The sequence below is a fragment of the Vollenhovia emeryi genome, unplaced genomic scaffold (assembly GCF_000949405.1).
Source record: "Vollenhovia emeryi isolate VEMERY1.0 unplaced genomic scaffold, V.emery_V1.0 DF939250.1, whole genome shotgun sequence".
Taxonomy (NCBI): Eukaryota; Metazoa; Arthropoda; class Insecta; order Hymenoptera; family Formicidae; genus Vollenhovia; species Vollenhovia emeryi.
Genome location: NW_011967116.1, coordinates 398,457 through 426,152, shown reverse-complemented (window position 1 = coordinate 426,152; position 27,696 = coordinate 398,457). Strand labels below are relative to the sequence as shown.

The 27,696-nt window shown below is 43.0% G+C and overlaps 1 protein-coding gene across 1 annotated transcript in view; it reads right to left on the bottom strand.

Annotated features, from left to right (window-relative positions):
• Nucleotides 1–10,591: 10,591 nt before the first annotated feature.
• LOC105559889 (receptor-type tyrosine-protein phosphatase kappa) overlaps nt 10,592–27,696 on the bottom strand; it is a 93,496-nt gene continuing 76,391 nt past the window's right edge. Inside the window, exons 3-14 of the mRNA XM_012008528.1 lie at nt 25,329–25,456; nt 18,592–18,679; nt 17,952–18,028; nt 16,964–17,098; nt 16,629–16,769; nt 13,785–13,945; nt 13,551–13,686; nt 13,069–13,318; nt 12,895–12,971; nt 11,363–11,602; nt 10,824–11,168; nt 10,592–10,691 (exon numbers count right to left, since the gene is read on the bottom strand). Of these exons, the coding sequence (XP_011863918.1) occupies nt 10,611–10,691; nt 10,824–11,168; nt 11,363–11,602; nt 12,895–12,971; nt 13,069–13,318; nt 13,551–13,686; nt 13,785–13,945; nt 16,629–16,769; nt 16,964–17,098; nt 17,952–18,028; nt 18,592–18,679; nt 25,329–25,456 (1,859 nt within the window). The 3' untranslated portion in view covers nt 10,592–10,610. The remainder of the gene's footprint in view (nt 10,692–10,823; nt 11,169–11,362; nt 11,603–12,894; nt 12,972–13,068; nt 13,319–13,550; nt 13,687–13,784; nt 13,946–16,628; nt 16,770–16,963; nt 17,099–17,951; nt 18,029–18,591; nt 18,680–25,328; nt 25,457–27,696) is intronic.

Sequence of the window (27,696 nt, the reverse complement as noted above, 5' to 3'; positions counted from 1 at the left end):
TGGCGCGACACGTTCAACGTGGCGCGAAAACGGAAATTGATCAACGCATTACACAGTCTCCATTGTACTCTCCTGCTCTACCGTTAACGTCTATAACGTTGCTCGACAATACGGTGAACGGCCTCGGAAATAAACGGGGAGGAGAGATAGAATCGTTTCCCGAGCAGGCGAAAACCATGGCCTCGGGATTATGCAAGGTTTGTCGTACGCAGCGAGTTCTATAAGTCCCAGTCTACAATAAGCGATTTTTAGCGACTGTTTGGCACACGTACGTACCAAAGTGTACCAGAGTGTATACTCAGCGTTATGAATGCCTTTACACCTGGAGAAAGACGCTAAAGAGATATCCAGTAGGAAAATTTATTTTAATAAAATGAATTTTTCTATCGAAATATATTGAACTTAACGACTATTTTCAGGTGTAAAAGCATTCATGACGCCGAGTGTACACTCTGGTATACTTCGGTAATATATCAACAATCGCTAAAAATCGTCTTATAGGCGACTTAAACCCTAAGCCTTAAGAAATTGATCGGTCACAGTCGAATATTCTCATTTTCGACTGTGATTGGTTCATTTCTTGTGGCTTAGCGTTCGAATCATCTACTGTAGACTGGGACTATTATACTGGAGTGAGTAGATTCTATTGTTCTCGACGTCGCCGAGAGAGAGAGAGAGAGAGAGGGGGGGGGGGATATTAGGTGAATCTTTGTTTTCCTTTCTACTATCTAATTTTCTGTCTCACCTTATATGAGTGAGATAGATATCGTGAGATAGAAAATCGTTGACCAACTAGACAGTACCTTAGTAGCACAGTGCATTGACCAAGCATTGTCTAAACAACCAAATATTGGGTCAATATTTAGACAATGCTTGGTCAATGCACTGTGCTACTAGGGTAGAGAAAGAGATAAAGATTCATCCAACAGCGTCTTTCTCTCGGCGACATCGAGGATAACAGGAAACAATAAAACCACTCATTCCAATAAGTTCGAGAGCTCACTGCTTGTACGTATGAGTATCTGATCTGCCGCGGCCGTTGGATCCTGAGCTTCGCGAGCTGAGGGAGTCGAAGCGCGCGATATCACCACGTCCCAGCTCTAAACGCGCGCCGCGTTGGTTTAGAATTGATTCGAGTATTAGCTAACTTGTACGTTTCGTTTCTCACGTTTGGCCAACGTCTTTTCGGTCCGGTAGCACTTTACGTTCTCGGCGGTGTGCGTCGCCGACGTAACATCCTCCTCCTTCACCGCGATTAGAACGGAGTTTTATACGTAGAAACTGAGTTATGTGCACGTATATACGTGTAGGGAATATATCGTTATACTTCGGAACTAACGGTGAACCATTCGTGTTGAAATTATTGGTGACGGAAGTTCCTCCGAGCAACTCGGGTCGGAGCGAATCATCTCTGAGCGAAAAATGCCAAGCGAGAAATGACTCGTCAATCGGTGTCAAACGATGTTGAATCGACGAATCATTTCTCACTGGGTGGCGAATAGGAAATTTTTACATAGTTACACTGAAATAATAGTTCGCTACCGTAGCCAATCACGGTTTACTAAAAATATTTTGCTGCCATAACTATAAATTTCTAAAGCTGTCGTACCCAATACAATAGGCACAGTAGCAAAATATTTAGCTATCACAATTAAATATTAGCTGTCCGTATTTTGCAACTAAAATTTAGATACAACACGCAGTTTTTAGCTACGGCAGCTACATTTTTCTTTCCGTGTATAAATCTAGACTCTGCGAAAAATTAGTTTTATGCAAGTACACGAATGAATTTTACTTGGAACAGAATTTCATATGCATATCAACTTAATTACGAAGATATTTAACGTGAAATATTTGCAGTTATACCTCGTGGAAAAGTTATCCAAGAGGAGCAATTCTGCGTGGAGTACGTTTCTAACGATCGTAACAGCAACTAATGACTGTTGTATTCGCGTTTGAACGCGAAATCTCGCCCGCGAGAAACAAAAGTTTGTTACAACATTGCATACGGTATAACCGCGCGCCCTTCTCGTTTATCGTCACGTTATCGTCGCACGAAAACACGACGACGCGTGTGTTTTGCATTCACTTTTTTCGCGAGAACAGCCGAAAGGGTGGACGGATAGCTGCCGCGACGTTTGGGGGAGAGGGTGCACGAGTTCCTCTATCAGTTTAAAACGAGGATGGACGAGTTTTGCCCTCTGATTGCAAAGCGAACCCTGTCTCACCATGTTAACTGGTATTGCACCGGCCGAAAATACTATGTACACTATTACGGTCTCGCACGATTAAGGAGAATCACGAGTCATCAAGCTCGACCACTGATCAGAGATGGGCAGTCGAATAGTCGCCATCTATGTTGTTGCATACATGTACAAATGTTGAAAGTAAACTCAGCGGAAGTTACGAACATCGACATACATGTAGGAACGCGATAAGTCCGAAGAGAACAGATTTTGCGAATATGGGAGAAAGCATCTTCCTTTGTCATGATTTGCGCTATTTGTAAAATGGAAAAAAAACAATTAACGCAAGGACAGGCGTGTTAAGCTGCAATCCACTTAATGCTATAAATGCTTCGAGAAGCATTCTTCTTCCTTTTAATAAAAAAAAAAGGAGAAAAAGGCCGCTTTGAAGAGTTTGCTGCTGCAAGGATCGTGGACCGCGGTCTAATTTGTACCTCATGCCGCGCCATAGTATAACTAGTAGGCTGACTCTGTCATTTGTTTGGTTTTGCGTCTATCCCTTCTGCGCATCCGTTATTTTGATGGTCCAATCAATGAGACAATTGTTGCACGTGTGGTGTTGTACACACAGAAAAATATTATTGTACAGTCAAGAAAAGTAATTACTTAGTTTATTTTATTCCGTTTAAGTAATAGCTTGCTTCAATAAAGAATATTTTCTTAATAATAGTCTTAAGATATACTTGTTACTAGTCTTAGAAAAGCTTGCCATCTTATGCTCAAAGAAAGAATTTATTCTTCTTTGAAGAAAATTATAAAATATAAAACTTATTGAAGAATTCCGTATGCTTCTTTTAATAAAATCAGAGGAAACAAAATTGTTTTGCTTCAAATAATTCTATGTATTCTTGTTTCAAGTACTAGACTTACTAAGAACCAGAATATGTTTTGAGTAAATATAACACTTGCGACGACATTATGATAGATTTGCGGATATATAAACTTATCAAATACTTGGAACAAATAATATTTACTTGCAGGTAGTATATATTTTTCTGTGTGTAGCTTTGATGAATACGTACACACACACACACACACACACGCGCACACGCACACGCACACGCACACACGCCGCTGGATTTGAACCAAAAACATGGCGGAATACCACGTAGTCGGGACTGAAAAGGTCAAAGGGCCGACAGAGTGTGGGCAAACTAGGTATACTATGGCCGCGCCGTGGTGTTACTATATTTGCAATGTGGACGGGGAGTCGCGTCTGCTGATGGCAGAGAACGATTCGTAAACGCTTAAGACTTGTTATATAATACGTCGTATGTCGTTGTTGGATGTCAGAACGTAGCCGATGGTCCAATCATTGGCCTTAGACTGTCTTAAGTCGTAGACGTAAGGCAAGGCAGAGAAACTTAAGTTCCTCTTAAGAGAGAAGAAGATTCTTTTAAGAAAGAAACTTAAAATACACTTAAGTCGTATACAATAGACTTTCACGACTTAAGTTTTTCTCTGCCTTCCCTTACGTGCACGACTAAGACAGTCTTAAGCGTTTGCGGATCGTTCCTTGCCATCAACCTTAAACGAATGTTTAAGGTTGCGAGATGGGACTGCGATTAGAACAGCAGCGCATTTTGAATTAATGAAATTAAGCGCGCACGGAAAAAAATAGCGAATCGTGATACTCCTCGATGCACACGTCGCTCCAGATATGTGCGCATCCTCGTGCCATGTCGTATGCACACAGAATATGCATATATAAATCTCTAGCCACATATGCACATACTTCGTACGCGCGTGTACATATTTACCTATGTATGTACACACAACGAATGCAATTGCACAAAGAGACGCGCGCACATACATCCACACGCAGACACACTCCTGTGCGCGCGCACATATATTATATAATATGTAATATATATATGTATATATATACAACGTGTATATATATATATAAGAGAGAGAGTAACCTCTTCATAACATACAATAAATTTTTCTTTGGCACATCTCATCAGCTGTTAAACCCATACAATTACATCTAGTTATAAGTATGCGCATCCGTGTGTGTATATACAGGGTGAGTTTTATTTTGTGAACCAGGCTCTTACCACGAAAGATGGATTACCGGCCAAAACTGTAGTCAACTCTGAGAAAAATGAAAAAATTTACCCGGTTGAAAAATTTGTGTTAAATTTAACAGATATCAACATGTCCCCAAACGGTCCACACAAATTTTTTGTGTTAATTTAACATAATATGGATACGTTAAATAATCACACTAATACTCTAGTAATATTTTAACACAAAATAAATGCAAATCACAAAATAATTTGAAATAAATTTTGTGTAAAATTAACATACGTTTAATGACAAAATGAATTTAAGAAATGTAATTTTTACATTTTACAGATGTAATAAGTCAAATGACGGTTCAAAATCACTCTCACTTGTGTTATATGTATAGAATAAAATCAACATTGTGTTGTTTTAACATTTCTTTTCAATTATTTGAATAATTTTACATTTGAGATCAATGAACACAAGAGCAATACGTGAAATTAACACATGAATGTGTTAAACATTTAACACAAAAATTTTAACCGGCATTTTTTTTAACAAGAAAATAGAAATTTCCGAACTGTGTAGTCATATATGTTTCAATCATGTAATATCTAATTATATCTCTCAAAATACAAATAGGTATTACCTGATTGAAACCTATATAACGAAATTTTTTCCATTTTTCCAGAGTTGGCTACAGTTTCGGTCAGTAATCCGTCTATCATGGTAAGTTGACGAAATAAAACTCACCCTGCATATGACTCGTATATGTATCACACATACATACATGTGCATACATGTCAGCTTGTATTAATTTCCAATATTCGTCAAATGCATACGTGTATAACGTCGGTTCAGATGCATTCAGTTTCGTCACAGGCACCTTCGCGCTTTTACACTGCGGACGTAACGTACGAAGGACTCGAACTTCGAAAGGGTTTAGAGACTTTACTTCGAGAGGTATAATCTAATCTCGTTTCTTAGAAGAGCTCGAGGACTTGTATCCGATTAGAATATAAGAGCGTGCTTCGCTCTGACAAATTTATGAAAGTACTAACGTTATCAGTTATTACAGTGTACAGTAGAGAGAGAAAGAGAGAGGAGAGAGAGAATTAAGCTTTAGAAAGTACTGACTTATGAGGTAAAAGTGCATCCACACCGACATTATTAATTCCGTATCGCGCAAACTTCTCACCGATATACGTATTTTATTTACGTACGTAAACTATATATATATACGCGTTTATCTACATTTAAATGTACTTTCCGCATAGACAATTTTAGTGCGTTGTCGGCCCTACCTATCTCTAGAAAATTATATAAGAGGAACGCGATTAATCTGCATTATTTATACATATATAAGTTTTATGCCGCTACAACGTTAAGTGCTGCGCCGAACGAAGAGTAGGCTTGGCAGGCGCACGCATCTGTGTGGGAGTCGCGCTCTCTCTCGAGCTCGTAATACTCTTCCAGACTCCACCGACAGATCTCTTAAGCTTTTCCTTGCGATCTAAAAATTTCTGTCTTGACTTTCAAAGGCGACTTATCGCGGATGTAGGATGTGTGAGTGTTGGGAATTTCGTAGGATCGGAATTTGCGAGAATCACGCAAGTGAGAATTCCAGAATCCAAGAGGCCGCGATGGATCCTCCGTCTCGCAATATCGCGAGAACTTGTTTCAGGAGAAACGAGAGAAGGAGAGAATCTGCGATATCTTTCAACGAGAGCGCGACTCCGTGGACCCATTCAGAAAATCCGGCGCGCAGTCGGAATTAAATCATCAATTAAGAACTCTCTTCGTCGCATTACGTTTGTTCTCTCTTTGTTTAAATAATATATATCCACATGAACAAGGCACTCTCTGCTCGACAGAAGGGTCTTTTTCGCCGGATCCCTCGTCCTCGCGCGTCGAGTAAAAAGTCTCTACAGCCGTATCGAGCTTTCGTTTCCATTTCGGGCCATCTCCTTCCTCGAAAACGTCGAGTAAAAAATGGTCGGGGTGCACTTTAGAATATTTCGATAGGAGCTTTCGCACGTTCCGGATTTCGTTCCGCCGAAAACTCCAGGATTAGGCTCTAAGCTGGACAGATCCTTCTCATAAAGCTGCCATTTTTTTCTTGTTTATCTGATATCACGCAACGACACTTTTCCATTGTCTTTCCATTCTTTGTCTTCTTCTTCGTCTCCCAACGGTCGCATAATCGAAGTTATACTTTCGAGAAGATGTCATTTCATTTGATCAATAGAAGATTAGTAATACCTTTACATTATGCAATATAGCGATACAAAATGGCATTTGCTATCGCCATGCTTTCAAATTTTCCCTTTTTCTTGCTCTTTACTTGTCATCATATTTTCCGCACGTTTGCTGTATCCGACAGCACGTTGCGGAAAGAAAGACTGCACAAATGCAACAAGAACAATTTGAAAGCTAGAAAACTGTATTTAGCAGGTGCCATTATTCGCTTATACAAAGTAGAACTAGAAACTTCTATTGCCGTTCAAATATGCACGATTAACTTCGACTAATTAAAAACTAATAGTACAAAGTCCATCTTACGAGCGCCGTGTCAGAAAAAGATCTGTTTAACACGAATTTATTGAGACATTTTTTTTATACTAGGCGGTTTATTGACGAGATTTCAATTATTCATTTGCTTGACCTTAGAAGCAACTCAAAAAGGAATGCTCGTACCGAACGAAGGCAGATGTAGCTATTATTATGAAACATTCGCTCGACTTAATCCTTTCAGTACCTACGTGTAGTATAATATTTTTTATTACAATTATTCAACGAGTAATTCTCTTTTTATCTTTCTCATCGGTGTACAACCTATAAGACGTGCTCGATTAAAGTTTACATCGCGAAATGTATAGAATATTCTAAAAATCGTATCGCAACTGTAAAATGATCAAGTTTTTCCAAAGGAATAAGTAAAATGCAGAAGGAGTACCTTTCACATAAAATGTTACGGATATTGTTAACATCGCGAATAATGAATGAAAACTGCAGGCTGTTAAGACGCTTAAAATGTTTAACATTCAGTAGTTTGCTCCAGTTCTCTTTTTTTTGTTTTGCTTAAATAACATATTCAAGAAGTTGCGTATTCGATGTAACGCGCTCATGTTTGACGTGGCATCGAAAGAATTAAAGCGAAACGGAATCGGCAGCGTTATCTGCGTATCTTCCTACGGTACGAACACGAGCCAGTGCCACGGAGAATCTCGCCCACGGGCAGATCGACGTGCGTTATAAGGGGAAGCACTTGGTCCGTTTCTGAGCAACGACCGATCGGCAGTCGACCTTAGAACCGAGAGTGAAATTCTCCGGCTTGACGGTCTCTTCGACGGAAATTTTGCCGAGTCGCTTCTTAACGCGGAACGGCGTCGACCGGGGAGATATGATCTCGTAGAGATCGCTAGTTCGCCCTTGGACGTCTCCTTTGGGACTGTGGATCTTTTGATCGATGGGAATGGCGATATCCACCTCGGCACAGTGATTCAGAGTGGGCTTCCTCGGTTGTTCCCTCTCCGTTGGCTCGTCGATCAGATCTTTCCTGTTTGTCTCCTCGGACGGAGAGTTGAAGACGCTCGAGGAGCAGCTCTTGGAGTCGCAAATTAGCATCAAATCGGCATAATCATTCTCCCCGGTTTCGGACGGCAGATCCCTCGCAGAGGCCAAAGAGATTGCTCTGGCTTCCGGCTTCTGAGGCTTTTCTTCGTCGGCGTAGTCCAACGACAAACACTTCTTCTCGAACAGAGCTGGCCCAGGTGACTTCTGACTGGCTTTCGTCTCGTTGTTTCCCTTGTTCTCTTTGTCTTCCTGATTCGACATAACTTTACCCTCTTCCGTGGTCTCCAACGAGTTAATTATCCTCGACGGGCGTCGCACGCTGTTCTCCCGCTCTACCGAGAGGCAGAATTCCTTGTCTGTTAGTAGAATACGCTTCGGCATCCGTGCCGGCTTCTGATCGAGATCTAGATCCTTTTCCCAGGACGGAGTCTTCAACAGGCTCTTCACCTTGCGCAGTTCTGTCAGCAGATCCATCGTTTCCTGCGACGGCTCATGAAAGATCCGCCTCTTCGGCCGCCTGATGGATGCGTTCATGTCCGATTCCTGATCGGGATGATCGATTCCCTCCTGCTTTCTCAGAATGGATCTCACCGTGCCGTCTTGACTTTGCTCTCGCTTATCCACGGCAGTTTCGCTCGCATTTGTGTCAACCGGTGCAACACTTTCCGTATACTTAGGTATACTCTTCACGGTTACATCAAGATCGCCTGGTAAAAGATTTAATCTGTCTTGTCGACTTATTGCTCCCGGAGCGGCTTGAGTGCGCCGTTTGAAAGCCGCGTAAGTCTCCATCGGTATTTCCTGCAACCTGAACTTGTCCTGCAATTGCTTGAACGTTTCCTTCGTATACTCCCGACGAGTCGCCAGCGAATCTTCCGACGAGATCTCCCGCGTTCTGCCGATGTTGTCGGTCATATTTCGAGCGGCAGTGACAAATGAAAGCGCGTCCTTCGCCAGAAGATTGTCCGAGGAAATGCCTCGTCTTTCAAACTGATTGTACTTGATGGACCTGCGTGTATTCTCGACCGTCTTCATCTCTTCCATGATCGACTTCCTGGTCTTTGTCGGGGAAAGAGTCCCTCTCTCCGCAGCACTCCTAGACTCGATCTCGCGATCAGGAGAGACGCTCGAAATGGGTCTCTTCGTGGGTGAGTTCGGCGTGCTGTCGACGCTACGAACGATTTCGTGGGAACCCTGAAAGATTCTGCGGCGAATCATAGTGGCCGACTCCTTCTTCGTTCGCTGCGCTCTTCGCGGCGAGTTGGTCCAGCTGTTAGTTTCACCCGGAGAGTTCAAGCACGTGGTAGAGGCGGATATGATCTCCTCGCTCGTGGTGACTCGGCACTTGACTAACTCGGCGGTCACGCTGGTCGGTCGCTTCTCCAATTCTAGCCGCGACTCTGTTCGCTCGTCGCTGTTATCCGTCGGCAACGAGCTCGGGCCTGAGTCTAACGCATCGTCCAGAGAGATGCCGTGTAACGTGTCTCGTTCCTTCGACGGCACAGCGGATTCCAGATCCTCCGTCTCGAAGGAGTACATCTTCAGCAGGAACTCTTTACCCGAACGTCTCCTCTCGAAGGTTGTCGCCGCCGTTTGCGAGGTCTCTGCAGGTTTGCGTCGCGCTTCTTCCAGCTGCAAAGTAACAGGCGTTACCTCTGGTGTTTCAATGGTATTTTCGACGTCTTCTCTGATGGCAATCTGCTCGATTTCGTGCCTGATGTTATTCTTCATCCCGTCGTGATTCCTCATCGCATCGTTCGTCCTCGTCCTAAGCTCGTTCTTGCGCTCGTTACGCGGCGTGTCGAAGATGAATTTGTCCAGGGTCTTGGACGAACCGATCTTATCCAGGAACGGCCTCTCCACGGCTTTGCTGGGCCCGATTTTCTCCAGATAAGGTTTGCCGATGATCCTAGGCGTCAGCTTCGCCAGGAATGGTCGGTCCTCCGTTTTCGAGATGCCGATCTTCCTGAGGAACGGCCTCTTTTTCTCCTTATCCTTGGTTACCTCGAACGAGCGATCGCTCAGCCGATCGTTGCTGTAGTTCGACGAATTGTCACTGCTCTTGGAACGGGCCCGCTTGCTCCGTGTCGCATAAGGCGTGAGCGGCGTTCTGGGCGTTCTCGGGGTGAGAGACGGACTTGGTTCCACATTCGGGCAAGTTTCGTCCAGTAGCTCCATTGCGGTCTTCAGATCCATACAAGCCTTCCGGGGCACCGGCACCGTCGCTTTCGGGAATTCGCTTTCGAGGCTGCTGTTCCTCGTTGAGTTTAGATCCGGCCTGCTGTCCTTGTTATCGGTGTACGAGTACGAGGGATACGAGCTCCGATCGCCCATCGGCCCCGGCGAAGTATCGGTCGTCGGATAATCCTCCAGATACCAGGGTGTCACGCCGAGGTCCTCCGGTCTCATTGCGGGACTCTGCGGCGTTATCGCGTTCTTGCTGACGGCGCCCTTGCCGCCAACGGTCTGCTGTGGCTGCTGCTGCTGTTGCTGCTGCTGCTGCTGCTGCTCCTGCTGATTCTGCTCCGTGCCACTCGACGACGGTGCTGTTCCATCGCTAATCGACACCTCGTTCGAGATGCGGCTGAGAAGCGGCCTGCGATAGCTGGAGCAGGTAGCAAAATGTGGCGGCGCCGGCCTCGCAGTCTCCACGACAATGCGACCCTGGGCGCAGGGCACCACCGGTTCCCCATCCGCCGGTGCCTCCTCCGGAGTCAACGGCAGCGCTGCTCCGCGACCGAATTCGATGAACCACAGCTCGTCCCTCAACTCGTATTCTCACTTCTTTTCATTCATATCTTTATTCAAGTAGTGAAGTACGTAGTGCAGGACCAGGTCGTAGCAGTACTTGTATTCCGTCTGGAAAATAACGTTTCTTCATATAATTTCTCGAGTAAAAAGCACGTCGTTACGACATACAATTGCATAGGTATTATATTACAATTCGAGAAACGTGAGAGAAATTTATTGTTGTAACTCAAACAAGTGTACCATGTTTTCCACAAGCTGGGGCCTGTGTCTGCGTACAGTTTTGACAGCTTGGAAAATGTCAACTTCCCCATGTTGAATAACCTGTTCTATGCACGCGTTGGCGGCACAATAGACCCCGCAACGACTTCTGCCATCGGGCGAGACCACAGCCACCGGTCCGTAGTCCGTTCGCTGCCTCCATCTCTCAACCATATTCATGAGCTCTACTAAACTATTTGTCGAGGTCGGCACTTTGTGACCCATTGGCCAACAAGTCAATTGGAACAGTTGCACGGTCTTCGGCGGTGCTTTCACCCCCGCCATCAATTCCGTCAACGACACGATTTTCTTGTTTATCCTGAAAACCTGAAAAACACAATTCGCAAAGTTGAAAATGAAAAGCATCATTACATCACCGTCCATTTTTTTTTATATATATTCACGCAAGCGTTTCACGAGAGCTCAAGTCGATCGCGAACTTCCGAAAATCGTGAAATCTGAAAATTGTATAAAACTTTCGGCGATTCGTGCGTCACGAGGATTAGAAGATCGGTTCTCACCCAAGTTTTTATGTTGGTGTAATGGTTATGGCTGATGTGGTCAATCGTGAACACGGGCCCGTATTTCTTGGAATGTCTTCCTTCCGGCCAGAAGCTGGGAAAATTCGTCGATCCCTGGGAGGGCACGCACAGCACCACCACCGCGGCGCACTCGTAGTCGTAAACCAGAGACCAGAATTCACCGCACGTGTGTCGAAGGGGCCATTCCGTTACGATATATTCTCTCGGCTTCGTGTAACCCTGCGTGGCACGACAGCGGATGAATGTTCTTTGGAAGAACTTGGCAGCAGATTGTCGAATGTATCGCGGGAAACGCGACATATATTCCGATCCATTGAGCTTTTTACATTTCGCGACATTTATCGACCCTCGGTCAAAATTCTACTGTCATTTTGACATTACGCGCAATATAGATCGGATTTTATATAAAAGAGACTTGCGTCGGTGCATCCACACGATTAATTTTCGTATTACCCAGACAGCGAAATATGTCACAAAGATATCTGGATGATGTCGAAATATTACAATATCTGATACAAAAAAATTAGAGAGATGTTTTCCAGATTCTAAAAAGTCATGATTATTTCATCTGACAATGAGATATGATATCTGATTTTATATCAAATATTAGATATCTATATTTTAGTGAAATCGGAGTTTACTTATTACAGAATGGGCAATGTGATAAATAAAATATACTTTTTCTTTATCAGTTCCGGGATAAATTATTAAGGAATATACATCAGCCTTTTATTGTGAGCTCATATTTATATATTTTTTTCATCTATTTATCGTACCGTTTCTTTTTTTACTAGATTTAGAAAACTTATTTTGAGGAAAAATTAAATATTATAATAAACAATGGTCGAGAACAAACGAAAGAGGATGTAACACCAAATAAGTAACTCTGAACGCTTCGACCATCGTCAATGTGTTTGAATTCGTGACATGATTTAATTGCGGTTTGGAATACGTAAAGAAATAATTTTAAAGCTAACGACACATATATCAAAATTCGAAATGATGGAATTTGTACCTTCCAACGTGATACATTGTTTATAGTATTGTAAAAACTTAGTTTTGACTTTCTTAATGTAACTTTATATGCTGAAGACGGCACTGTGTTGCCGAAACGCGTACACACACGTAAATTTTATGAAATTTGAAAATTAAATTTTACATTCATTATCGAGCAACCACATTTCTGCTTGCTGAATGTTACTTGGCGGTTAGATCGAATTTTTGCTAATAAACAATTATTTAAAAACAAAACGAGTAATAAAAATAAAAATGTAAGCAATATTTTTTTAAAAGAGCTGTCAGAAATGTGATATTCTTATAATATTCAGGATATATCATCTACGAAATATCTCAAATATGACCGGTGGGTAATTATCAGCGTGACGCACTTTGTACAAATTTCTTGAAAAGTTTAATTTAGTACATTTAAATTAGAAATGCAGAATTTATAGCAACGTAAGGAAAGTCAGAGATAAAGCAGTTAGGCAGGGTGATTTATTCCACTGACTTACATCCACAAAGACGGCGTTGATGTAGTCCGTGAAACTGTTGCCCTGAAAGCTGGTGAGGTACGGTCGAAAGTTGTCCGCTGTAACAAAGGAGGAGATTGATTTGTACGGCGTGGAAAAGCTATTTGTCGAAGCTCCGCCGGTCGCGCGAGTTGGAGCAGCCGAGTTGAAACTCACGTGGAACTACTAGGACGTCTCTGTTCTTCTCCCTATTGTCAGCCCTGTGCCCGCCGGCGCAATCGCCGATCGTGAAACGCGGCGTCTGCTTGCAAATCTGCTGATACTCCCGTTGGTATTCGTTTATCTTCGTTATCGGGTTCTTTATGCTCTTTTGCTTCAGACGTTGCGATAATTCCGCCACGGGAAACCACGACGTACCGCACACGACGAACTCCTCGAGCGTGTCGTACACAAACTTGTATTGTTCCTGCATGAACGGACGCATGTTCCAGAAATTATCAAAATTGCCAAAAATGTACCGTTAACAATTTCCAAAGAATATTAGAAAAAGATTGGCCGATTTTTATTTAACGATAACCGTCAAAGTGATCCAAGTTTCTTGAGAAACGAGAATGAGAAGAGAACGCAGAAAGTAGAAATCCCCGATTAAAAATTCTCAACTTAAGTGGCACATTGCTTTTGTTTAATTGCCGCTGTACCAGATTTTCTATGAGCCCCTTCCTGCTCTGCCTCAGCTTCTTCAAGTAGCCGAACACGTCGAACGCGTCCTCCTCCTCGGCCAGCTCCATGTTCGCGTCGATCGCTAAATATACCCCGGATCGTCCGCCACCATCGCTTTGTGTCGCGAACAAACAAATTTATTGTCTCATTAGCGCGAGGGAGGCGCTGAGCTTACTTTTATAAATAAATAATCGCAACACAGGTGACCTTACTTGCAGTGGACGACCATAGGACCGGACTCGTTTTTTATGGTTGATCCCACCACGGCTCGAACACGCCGCCTAAATTCCAGCACCGCGTTTCCGAAGGGACACGTGTGCGAGTGCCATTCTGTGTAATGAAATTGCAACAACGTCCTTTCTTCCGTGATCTCCTGAAAATTTTCGCACAGCAGCGTCAAGCTAAGACTCCACAGATGCGTTAAGCTGCGGCAACGCGTGCGGCAATGCGAGTCGACCAATCAGGAGCTTGCCGCAAGCTTCCTGCGTTGAAATTTAAACCAATCAGAAGCTTGCCGCAAACTTCCTGCGTTAAAATTGAAATCTTTTATAGCTAAGACTCCATAGACGCGTTGCCGCAGTTCAACGCGTTTATCTGAGCTTTACAATGATCGCCCCCCCTTACGAAAACGCGATCATTTTACTTCTTTCACGTATCGTCTTGTGCTTGACGCGCTTCGTCATTATTATTCCCGATTTTTCTCGCCGCGCGTTGCCGAACAACGTCGTTCGGCGCACGTCACGCGGGATTCAAGTGCGAGATTTATGATCGGTGCTGAAGTGCGGAAAATCGCCGCCTAACAAATTAAAGCGCGCAAAGGTCGCAAAGCCAACTTGTGCCGCCGGCAGATTATTTTCCGGCGGTCGGATTCTCCTCCGGTATTGTTATCCCAACAATGCCGCGTTAAGCTCGACAATTGCAGTCGCATCTTGCACTGCCCGGCCCGCCGTCGCACGCTGTCGGGGCGTTCTGTAACGTCTCAGCTCCCGCTTTGCTATTCCCGGAATGGGGTTACGAGGCTTCCCTCTTCTATATTAAATTTCGCTCAGCCAGTAAATTTTGAAAGTAATTACTTTGTTGCGTTTATCGTTCGATAGATTGGCGCACGCGAGCAGTTCCGTACGATTAATAATTCTTGCGTCGAAAAGTCCTGAGCGCGTGTCTCACGACGAGGTCTGTTCGAACACCCACCTGCGTGAGTTACTCTTCTTAGCCAATTGTAATACATCCTTAAGGAAATTACTATGTTGTTTGGGCCTAATGAAAACTCGCCAGCCGTCTCTAACAAAATACAGTTGGACGTTAATACGAATGAAAATTTAATCAACTTCTTTCTTCAATTTGTATCAGTACCAATTTGACTGTTTCCGCTCACAACCATATTTTTTAAGCAATAAAATTCGTAAGGCTCCGACGTAAAATAACAATTCAAAGGAATAAAGGACATAAGACCCAAGACAGGATGTCAGTGTCTAAATGATTTTAATTTTGTAAATTTATTGCGAAAAATTTACCTCAGCCGGGGTTTGAATCTGGACCTCCCTCTCGTATTTTTTAATACAGCGAATGTTTATTTAATTTCTCCTTGAGTAAAATTTTCGCGCAAAAAGAAAGACAGACTGTGTATTATATTAGACACGAAAACAGAATATTTTGTCACAAAAGAATACACATGGAAGAGCGAACTAAGAGTACTTCTTTCTGGTACAATGCGCAGTTAAAGAGAATATATACGGAGGTTTAGAGACGCAGACGGGGACATTGATGTGAGGGAACAGCTTTAAAGTCTAAGAAGACTCTCTCTAGATAACGGAAAAAAGTTCAACGAGAAAAGGACTAGGTAAGTAACGACGCGCCGGTGGTGGAATCAGATCACAAAGCGCGCGGCTCGGAAGAGCTTTAGAAAGTCCCCGCAATTGTCGTTCCTCGTTCACGCGGATAAAAGTGCAATTAAATTAGCCGCTCGCCTAATAGCTCCTCGAACAAACTTATTCTCGTTCATACCACGGGTCCGTATCGCACTTCGCATTCGGGTGGCGTCTAAATGTCGAAGCTGATAACGATCTATATACGGTTAATCTAGTTAACTTTTTCGCCAACTTCGCCCCTTCCGTCGCTTTCGCTTCTCGTTCCTGCTCTAAGCGACTGGGCTAGAACAAGCTTCGGGTTGGCATCGAGCGCGTTCTCGGCCGACTGTTGTACAGGGTGTCACAGCAGGTCACTATGACGAGTTGCCTGTTACTGCAGGCGCGCATGGTCGTTCATAACTGCGTTATAAATTCAGCGAATTAAGGTCCGGTTTCACCAACATTGTTTAACTTCAAGCTTGGCTTCATTCGTTCTTTGTCTCTTTTCAACCGCTACTTTAGAAAAAGAGGCAAACACGAATTAAGCTAAGATTAAAGTTAAGCGACGTTTGGTGAAACCGGGCCTGACAAAGTCGCGAGAGCAGCGACATTCATAACGCAGTTTGCGAATAGGCAACCCATCGTGCTGACCTGTATGTCGCTGGAACACCCTGTACTATAGCAATCACTCGCGTTTCTTGCGACCGTTCCGCAGAAATGTTCCCGTTAAAAAGAAGAAGAATCGCGTCCATCCACGGATCATCCGGATAATCCCCGTTGATGTGACGTCTGTCGCAAGTCCTTTTGATTTATTCAAGCCTCAATATACGAATATTCGAACGACGTCGCGGTGGATTTACGTCACTCTGTTACCGATGATAAATGGCGCGTATCGCCAATTTTTTCTACTTTATACAAATTCGGAACGAATGCTCGAGTTACTGAATTGTCGATCGATCAGCGCGAATATTTGCGCGCGAATATTTGCGCTTTCTCGCAAATATCTGAATTTATTTGTTCCGCACGCGTTATTCAGTTGCTGCGTACGTCGAAAGTTATTATATTCCCTCTCTATATAAAAGTGTGTGTTTTGAAACGAAAAATATATTTGCTCTACTTTTTTTTCGCATTTAAGTTTACATCGCGACGTCTGGCGGGCGATAATGATGCACAAATTGCGCCGCGAAGGCAGTAAATAAATACACTCACGTTGCTCTCGTTCTTCTTGTACAGCCTTATCGTCCTTATGTGAAAATTAGCCAGTTCCTCTTCTTTTAAGACGGAAACGCCGATACCCCCGTATTCCTCGTCTTTCTCTTTACTCGCCGGCCAGTACTGCACACACATCACCTGCAAGAGGAAGTTGCGGCTGAAAAGCTGTTAGGCAGGAAAAGAATTTACATCGCGCGGGCTCTCTTAAAGCTGACTCGCGCGGTCAACGTCATCGCGCGACAAAGACCGCGTTTTACGACGTGGCGACTTTAATGGAGCTCCGCGTTACGTTTCTCCTTTTTATGAAAGTCTCGCTCTAAATGGCTGTTTACCTTGATAAAGTCAAAGGTTTTCGTGAGCATAACGATGCAGGAGGCTTGCTCTTGCCAGACCATCCGCCAGAATTCCGTCACTGTGTTCTCCATAGGTCCCTGAGTGACGATGTAAGCGTTCGGTTTCAATATACTCTGCAACGTAATGTTAAACATCAACGCTGTAACTCGATTAACTTTCGTCTGAGCCTTTCGCGCGGATGTGACAATCATCCCGCGCATAACCCTTGGGAAAATGTACCTTCGAGAACCTTAAAATTTTATATATGCCTCGGTGGTCGAATTGATGAGACGCCCGCCTAGAGTGTAGGGAGGTCCAAACTCTGGCCGAGGTCATATTTTTCACAATAAATTTTCTGTATCATTAAAAATGCCCGGTATGGTCAAGAAAACACTGACGTTGTTAATTACCGCTGGCGACATTGAAGAATTCTCATTACTTCATATTTTACTTAAAAAAAAATAAGAAATGTGACAAGTAAGTTTAGACGCTTTAAACTTTCAATATGGTAAACTTGAAACTTACTTTAAGAATTTAAAATAAAACTTTAAGAATTGCGAAAGGTGTGTGACACAAATTATATAAGAAAACCACGCGCGGTTTTTTTCTTACGAGAAAGTGCTATGCCGCGCGGCCCTCTAGCGGGAACTTCGGCGGGCTTGGCTATCTAAAAATTACCTCAAGTGTCCAAAATTACTCTAAAATTTCTTAAGTAAACTTTAAGCGAACTCTTACGTTTGAAAGATTACTTTTAAAAACTTTAATTTCACTTAAAGTAAATTTTTCCAAGGGAAGCCTCGGTGCAAGAGACGCGAGCTCAAATTCGTCGACGAATCCCCCTCGTCTTTTCCAACGAGACAAAAGACGCGATCCAATTGAGTTATTGGATCACGTAGAAGATCCGCGGACTCGGAACGCACTTAATTTGCCCGGGGCCTTTGAGCATTAGCGCGGATACTTTATTACCGAATATCGTGACGTACTCACATCTACGTAGGATGCATTAACATAATCGGAATCGGACTCGCCCTCTATCGTCTCCAGCACCACCCTATTATAGTCGTCTGCGGAAAGAAGCGAAGAGAAACATTTCATTTTTAAACTACTCTTTTTTTAGGACGGAAATAAATCGTCGTTAAAGGAACAGCGCGCCGGCAATTGCCACCATCTAAAACCGTGATTTATTTCCTCCATTGGCCGAAAGTTAATTAGCGATAATCCGGAAGTCGCGAGCCAATTCGCGAGGCAGTTATTAGTGCAATAGAAATTGCTCCGATCGATATTACAAAATTTTTTATTTATTCGGCGCAAGCTTCTCGCGATTAATGGCAGGCTTCTATCAGGCATTGTGGAAACTCTTGCTTGTTCGGTACAAGCTTCGCTGTAATTAAAAACATTTCAATTTCTGCAAAGCATGCTACATTGCGATTATATCCGCTTGTCCGCGAATCATTATAAAAGAGAGAGTTCATTACGCAGTTTTTCAGCGTTTCAAATCGACGTTTTATTTCGTTACGCGTGCAATCAACGCAATTCTCTCCCGCACGCGGAAATGATATAATATTCGCGACGACCGAACAAGAGGTTTAGGGTAGGAACAAACGGCCGTCGGCGATTAACAACCTACATGGAATACACTTTTGATTTTGATTCTTCTCCTTGTTCGCGGGTCTCGTGGCGTGTCTGCACGAGTGGGTTTCCACCTTCGTTGCCGTCTGCAACAAACACAGAAAACGAAAGATAAGCGAGTGAAATACAATTGAGCTAGGACTCCATAAACGCGTTAAACTGCGGCAACGCATCAAAAGATTTCAATTTTAGCGCGGAAAACTTGCGGCAAGCTTCTGATTGGTCAACTCGCACTGCCGCACGCGTTGCCGCATCTCAACGCATCTATGGAGTCTTAGCTTTACTAGGAAATTTAGCAATTATTTATTAAGCAGAATTATTATTTTATATCGCATAATTATGCAAAAACGATACTCGATAACGATGCAAATTTTCTATTATTACAAAATTAAGTTTAAGTTTTTGTCATTTGTATTCTTAGCCACTTATATAGAAAGTGGATTATTGTGTCAACAACAGAAGTATTTATTACCTTTTGAATTAATATTAAATCGAATGCTGCACATAGAGGACCGATTCGGGGAAGAGTCGTTGTTAACAAAGGAATAAAATTGTGAAAGGCACAGGATATTTCTTTCAACGACTTGTGCCTGCGATAAAGCTGACAGCTAATTACACAAGATAAAACTCTGGCTATAAATATGCTCAAGAGGAAAAAGAGCCCGCTACCTTTTTCGAAAGTTTCACAATAGCCACGTCGGGAGAAAGTTCTTAGTCGATAACGCGAAACTTGTATCTCGTCGCGATTAATGCGCGCAGATAAATTCGATTTACCCCGTAAAAAGTGGCGTACATACTCTGGCGCGTTGGAATTTTTTTGTAAATTGCCACTCGTGCAACGTTTCGCGTCAATGTAAATTGGGATCAGTGAGCATTGCAGATCGTATTTTCGGCGCAGTTAACAACTGCGAGCGGCGTATACGTTGCGATACGCGAAAAGACTCCGCGTATTATAGTTTGCTTTGGCAGTGACGATTGCCCTGAGACTCGACAAATCAGAAGAGAAAACTTACGCGACAACCGCGTTCTAAACATGTCGCGTTACTTGGCTAAAGCCGCCAAAACTGTTCGCGCAGCTCTCTTTAAGGGGATCCTAAAGCCGTCTGTTTTATCGATATTCTTTGTTAGAAGTAATCTTTCAATTGGCTTTATAAAAATGCAAAACTTTTTTTAAAGTACGTAGCAAAATCTAGACTATGCTGGTCGACTTTATATAAAAAACGAAATAAAATTTTAAATTTTACTAATTTTGGGTACACTTGACGACAATATTTGCTTGACACAAGAATTCTACAATAAATATATACAAAATGATACCAGCATACTCTAAGACTACAACATATAAGAACAATATCGTGCAATTAGAACCAAGATTAAGAGCCTAGAAAAAAAGATTACTTCTAATAAACGCAAGTCCAGAAATCCAGGTCTAGAAGAAGAGAAAAGGAGCAGTATGGCGTGTAGAAATAGACGCGGGCTTTTTCGAGAGAGGTCGCTGCCAAACATCTGTCAGATTGTCAGTAAAGCCGTGGCGTTAACGACACTAGAATTCGATCCAAAATCTCGGTCTGAGCAATGTGTAGCTAATAAAATTGCTGCTTTTTCGTAAAAGTTGCAAATTGATTGGCTATAAATTTCTCGGACCGAGTAGAACTTGGAATTAAAAATGTCGATAATTGACGGTTTTAATTCCGTCTCTTATCTTATCGAAACTGATCGAGTTCGCCAGCGGCGCGTTGTAATAATATATCGCGCTCGATCTCTCGATCGATCCCGCTCGTCGCGCGATATTTTGGATTTTACACGTCGGCCGGAAAGGGTCATTTCCGCTATTACCGCTGCCATTAACAACCCTTTGATACTTTGAAAATTTAATTAATTCACGCGCTGCATAATTGCGCAACTCGCGCCAGCCAAAAAGTTTTCCGCATTCCTCGCGCGCGCGTCATGAATACGTATGACGCTTTGGCCCGCCAGTATTTGTCGAACATCAGGGACTTTCATTTCCGATAATGCCGGGCGGGTTTAATTTAAAAATCACGCCGAGATGATTTCCACGTCGCCGCGCAGCGCCGGCTGGATTAAAATTCAGCATCGGCCATCCTCCGCCGTCCCGATCCTCCCTGTTCATCCCTCGATTTTTCTCCTCTCGTCGCTACTTGCGAATAGTCCGCCCCGGATTTTTCCCATCGGTGGGAAAAATGCCGGATTTTCGCGAGGTAAAGAAAAACGCGGAAAAGAATGCGGCAAGAACATGAACACTTGTCGATGACAGGCTGACGACAGAGTGCAGGCCGTCGTGCGGAAAGGAGATTTCGCCGTATAACCCGCGATTATGCAAGCGTTAAAAGTCCGCGCTGCGGGGACATCGGATACCCCGGGATAATCTACTGGGGTGTAAACTGCGCTCGAAGGCCGCGCCGTCATGCATACGGTACGAGGGCAGGGTTAAGAGCTTTCTCGTGTCAATGGCGGATCCCCGGAAAAAAAGCTGTCCACATATTTGCCACGTTCAGGCGGGCGTTTAGCGCGTATTATCGCGAATTCCTCGGATGCTGTGCTCGTGAACTGCGTAAACCTTTAAGATCGACCCCCCCCCCTCCCCTCAAAATGATGTCACGCACAAAAGACGAAATTAACGATTGTCAAATCGTAAAAGCCATTATTGAAGCTGCTACTGAAAATCTCCACGCGAATCTAAGCTGTTTCGAGATGTCACGTCGCCACATTGTAAGGGACGAAGCCCTGCTAAGGCCGTCCATCGGCAATTGGAATTTCTCAAGAGTGAAACTGCATACAGAGGGGAGAAATATTTTCCTCGCGATACAAAGGGTAGATCGATTTTGCGCTCGCGAGGAAGACGGACGTGAAAGCAACTCGATGAAATCTGTAAATATTGAGGCCCCCTCGTCCCTTGAAACAGCGGCGCGGGGTGGAACGTGTTGCGGCTGTGAATATGAAGGGAAGAATGAAGAATCGGACCGAACGGATGTCGTCCTTTAACTGCCGTTGCAGTTAAGAATTCAATTGTGTCTCTCGTTGTCGTCCGCGTGGAGTTTTTTTTTCTTATCTCGCGCGCATCATGCGCTACTTGCATAATAATAGACACGATGACCGGAAATTAAAGATCAAAGGGTACTGGAAAGGTATTACAATTTTACGGCCGTCGGATACGCGTTGCAAGTGAAATTTCTAATTGTAAAATAACTTCCCCTTACTTTATTCTTTTAAACCAGCGAAGCACGCGCAATGCTACAGCCATATACCAAATTATTAGGGCATCCTCCTGATCATTATACTGGATATCTAAGGCCAACGGCACACGATACTACTTTTCCTACTGGACTGCTTACGAGAGTCAATCAGAATTTAGCCTCAAGTCACCTGATCTAAAACTCTGTATCATTATTAGTTGACGTAAGCAATCCAGTAGCAAAAATAGTGTTCCGTTGGCTTTTAAGTGTGCTACTTCTATACACATATACAGGGTGAGTCGTAAAGGCTGTCCCAACCTTTCACTATAAGAGATGAATTACCGATTGCAGCTGTAGCCAACTCGGTAAAAAAAATGGATAAAATTTCGTTCTACATGTCTCAATCATGTAATGTCTAATTACATTTCTCGAGAAATAATTAGATATTACATGATTAAGACATGTAGAACGAGATTTTATCCATTTTTTCCCGAGTTGGCTACAGTTGCGGTCAGTAATTCATCTCTTATGGTAAAAGGTTGGGAGTCTTTACTCACCCTGTATGTGTAATTTGGTGAAGCACTTTTCACACACTTTCTTCTGTTTGAATTTGTGACACGTGATTTGATAAACGTGATCAAATCGTTTTAAGTGACAAGTGAAATGTGTAAAATAACGTACGTCACGTCATATGTGGTGATTTTAAATGGAAACAAGCGGGTAAAAGAAGTGCTTCACCGAATTACACGCATATGTGTGTAAAAGTAACACACATTTCCAATGTATACCGTACTGAATCTAAAACTAGAAAGATTTCTATTGTTTAAAAGTTGTTTGCTGCATAGAAGCAATGAACGCTTTACCGAACAATGTTTTTTAAATAGAAATTCTCCAGGTATTAGATTCAGCACAGTATGATTAGGAGGGTGCCTAATAATTTTGTCAATGGCTGTATATCTAGTTCTTTTAAAACGAGGTATTTAATATCGACCAATTTATGTTATTATTAAAGCGCAGAATTAGGTAGTTCACCCATAACAAATCAAGATTTCCAATTAAGTAATTGTACGCGTCAACTGAATTGAGACACAAATCTCTCTTTACTTAAAAATTGAGCAACAACGATTCTCGGTTTAAAACACTTTCTCTGACCGGAGTCAATCGTTAATTAAGTGATATTAATGAGTCCGCAGAACGATACGCAAAGCGTATGGTAACAGTCGTCAAACTAAGTAATTTGAACTTACTTGCTTCATATTTCGTGCTCGGGACCACGAGCTTTTTGCCTTCGTTTTTGTGTTGTTTTTGCTTTCCGCGCGGTGTCACGCGACGTACTACGCGCCGTTGCTCGAAGGTTACCGCGCTACCATTCGCTCGCGGGACCTCGAGCCGGCAGGTAGCTGCGAGAGTCGCTCCGTGCGTCGTATTACTTTTGCGTTATCACTTTCCGAGGCGCGATCGCGACGAGTGTAGAGATAAGACGCTGCTAATTCGTACACCCGTATCAGTAACGTTCGCCGATTGACTATCGAGTCTCTACAACTTGTAACTAACAAGAAACAGTTTGCATATTGAGACGACGGCTTTTCATCAACGTGGATATTCCACGAGATTAACTTATCTAAAATACGAGCGTAAACCGTGGTACTTTGTCGCGGTTGCATCTCGATTGCGCGTCGCGCTTGGAATTGTCTGTCGATTTCGATGAAATCCGTTGTTCATTTTCGGGAAAAGAGGAAGAGAAAGCGTAGCGCGATACGCGAACAACCGGACGGAATAATTTGGCCGAAAACGCAGCGATATATCTATGGTTTGCATTAACTTGAAATATGAGAAAGATTATCTAGCGTGAATTAGGTAATATAATTCGGGATAACATTGGCTGATGTACGGCTTTGGTGTTTGCTCGCGGACAGAATTTTCTTTTAAATTTATCCTGAAAATGATGTAATCGCGGGACAACGCGGTATTTCGGAGAATTTTTTGAGTTTTTGGAAATTTTACCACACATTTTACTAGCAAGATGTATACTAAGTATAATTACTAGCGAGATGTATGGTAAAATTTCAAAAAATTCATAAAAGTCTTCAAAATGCCACGTTGTCCCACGATCACGTGATTTTCAGGGTAAATTTTAAGGGAAAATTTGTTCCCCGCGTAGATGCTCGGATTTCGGTGCTCGCGCCGCCAATTTAAAAGTTTGAGTGATTTGTGTCGCGTTCGGGAGTGCCGTACGAAATTTCGCGCGATCGTTTTCGCGAGTGAATTCTGTGCAGTGCAACAAGGAAATCTGAGAGGAGGAGGAGGCCCTGGGAGGCACCAGGCAACGGCGGAGCAACCATGAGGTAAGTTCATATTTTATATTATATGTATATCATTTGCTACTTGCCAAACTAAGCATCCTGTTTGTCTTATTTATTCAGAAGATTTAAATATAAGTGTTAAGACAAAAACATTGTTGAGATTTTATGATTGACATTTAAAAGGGGGATTTTTTTCGAGTACTTATGAAATATCTAAAATTTAATGCGATAATTTCAATTTTACATAATTATTCTATAATAACCTTATATTTGTATTTTACAGGTGAACGCGGTGTTCGACATAGACTACAACTCCGCTGTTGCTCCATCGTATCGGTAAGTGGCAATACTTTGGTTTTATCGGAAACTGACGTAATGGAACGATATAAAAATCGCATTAGATCTACGTTATGCACGTTGGAATTAAGAGCAGTTTCGAAATTACGAATGTTTAGAACAAAAAACAGGTCAAACGTTTCAAAATCAACGTTATCTCCCATGCGAGACGTAGAACCGACGATACTCTCGCGATCATATCGTCGGCTTTGATCTACTTGGATCGAGCAGAGGCACGTTGGTGCCAATTGCCAGGGCAGAGCCTATCTCGGTGTATCGCGGAATTTGCGTCTCGAAACGACTCTGTCTAATGAGAAACCGATATTATGCTGAGTCAAAAATGTCTTGACCTACTCCCCCTCGGGAGTAGTTCGCTTTGTCTCTTGGCTGTCTGCCTATCGCCGAGCACTCTATAATATCCATAAGTACGCCTACGTGCCGCGCGAACGTACATAGGATCGGCTGCATCACGTATTTCCAATATATGTCAAGCAAATAAACTTATTCCGGCGTCTAACAACGCGCCGCCGATCGGTGTTTGCCTTCAATATCGGCGAGATATCGGAAAATAATTGGCGTGATATAAACGGCTGCGAAATAATAACACGTCTATTGGCAAGACACGATCGGGAAGCAATGACATTTTTGCACCACGCAGCCGCGTAACCGTAGACACGTTTCCTGCAAATTGCGTGCGGGACTGGAAGGCGAACAGTTTCAAGATTACAAGATGTAATGAAGCATGAGTAATTGTTGTAGCCAATAATCGATAACGCGTGTATCGAAGAACGCGGCGAGGAAAAGGTCGTAAGGGTTGTCGAAGCGAAAAAGCGAGCCCGACGGGACTGCGAGGTGACCGAAGTTAGATGAGTCGACGGGAAATGGGATTTACCAGGCCTCACCTGGAACTCCACTCGGTATAGAACCGGGAATTTTCGGCGCAGCTCGCACAGCTTCGGGAATTGCGAGAGCTCGGTCGGAGCGGTCGGCAATGTGGTGCTCAATTTGCTGCTCCCCAATTCTTCCGTGGCTGCGAACAGAGAGATAAGACGAGGCTCTTAATGCGGCTAACAGCAACCATGTCGTTAAACAGTGACAATAGGATTAATTGACAACCGTATAATCAAACACGTCGTGTTACCGCGCCCGTTATTTATAACAAAGAAAAATCCCCCCCTTGGGAGAATACATGTACCTTAGAAAACCTGCAAATTTTACTTTAGAAAAATGAGAAACGTAAAAACTTAAGAATTCAAAAGAAAACTTTCAGAATTGTCAATGGTATGTGATATCATTTATAATACCGCGTGCGGTTTTTACTTCCTACGAGAAAGTGCTATGCCGCGCGGCCCTATAGCGGGAACTTCGACAGGCTTGGCTCTCTAAAAATTACTTTGTGTCCAAAATTACTCTAAAAATTTGTAAGTAAACTCTTAACTTCTTTAAGCGAACTCTTAGATTTGAAAGATTACTTTTAAACACTTTTGTTTCATTAAAAGTAAATTTTTCCTTATGAGATAAACTCCACTGAAAAAAAGCAATTTTCGCTACCGTAGCTAATCACGAACTGCTAAAAATATTTTGCTGCATTAATTGTAAATTTCTAAACCGCATTGCACAGCAAACGGTTTGCTGTCGCATCCAATACAACAAGCACAGTAGCAAAGTATTGGCTATCGCAATTAAATATTAGCTGTCCGTATTTTACAACTGAAATTTAGTTACCACACGCAGTTTTTGGCCACATTTCTTTTTTGTGTCCTAATATAAGGGGGTTTTCAACTTGCAACGATTACACGCACGATCTAACAATGAATCGCTAAACAGATTTCACTCCAAGGGCAATAAATTTATGATGCCTATCAATTTAGCAGGAACCCCGCTATCTCGTATTACGAGCTTATCTTATAATAGGGGATCTCCTCAACAAATCAAAGTAATGTTTCAACGTAAAGAAGAACATTCGCTAGAGAGTTTCTCTTTTTCGAGCAGCTGCGGATTAGTTATTCGCGCTCGCCGAGATTTTTGCCCGGCGGCACGGATCTCCTCTCTCGAGGGCAGAAAGACGAATGGAAAATGCGGTAAGTCGAGATGCGAGAGACAGGCGAGGGTGAGACAAACCGCTACTTCGCTCGAGGAAAATTTGCAGCTGCTTGTCACTCCCGGCACTTCCTGCACGTACGCTCTCTCTCTCGAGACGACGCGTGCACGTACACGCAGGCGTGTCAAACGGCCGTGAATGTGTACGCGTGCAAGTATAGCTGTATATTTATTAGCGTCGAGAATTATTAATCCGCCGAGAAGTACAGAATCCGTAGCGCTTGGTCGAACGTAAGGTCGAACTTGGCGTTAAAACGTAACGACGTTTTCGACGGTCTCATGAAAGTTGAAAGTATTCTTCTAATATTATCCTAATTACCTCTCGTCGTTTCGGTAATATAAAGCCGAATGCATAAGTAACTTTGGCGCTTGGGGTACAGATTATTCTAGGAAGATTACGGGCTGGATTCTTCCCGGTGAATCTGTCAACGCTCTTAGAATTATAGAGGGAAGAGTAAAGAATTATAATCGTATACGCGGAATGTCCCAACGCGGGCGAGAATGGAGGGAAAAATTCTACGGCGTTAAAACTTACTTTGAAAATAATGGGTCTAAGGAGCGGAACAATTGCCGATAATTAATCGCGGTTTATCCTTAAGCCTGTCACACAATAGGAAAGCACAGGCAATAGGAATAGGGAATAACATAGGCAACAGAAATAACTTAATTTCAACTCACCAGAAACCGTGTATTGACGCACAATGGAATATGGAATAGGCAATAGGAACAGAATTTCCGACTCGTTGCATTTCTGTGTTCCCTATTCCCTGTACCTGACCTACCTGACCAATCACAGCTGAGACTCTGGGACAGGCACGTGGTTTCAAAAAGCAGATAATTGGACAGCACTTCTATTGCCAACGAATCATTGTGTCTTGGCATTACATAGGTTTCTATTCCTTATTCCTATTGCCTGTGCTTTCCTATTGTGTAATAGGCTTTAGCCGTTCTAGATTTGCAGCTTGTGGAAAGTTTGCTATTGGCATTTAAATGTAAAAGCAATAGGCGCGCGTTACGCAACGCCGATGTCAGGGGTAATATGCATCCACGAAGTTCAACTGCGCGTAATACTGCGCTTGATATGCGTATTTACGTATGAGTAGAAGTTGAATTTATTAAAAATACGCTAGAAGCGCCTCTCTCTCTCTCTCTCTCTCTCTCTCTCTCTCA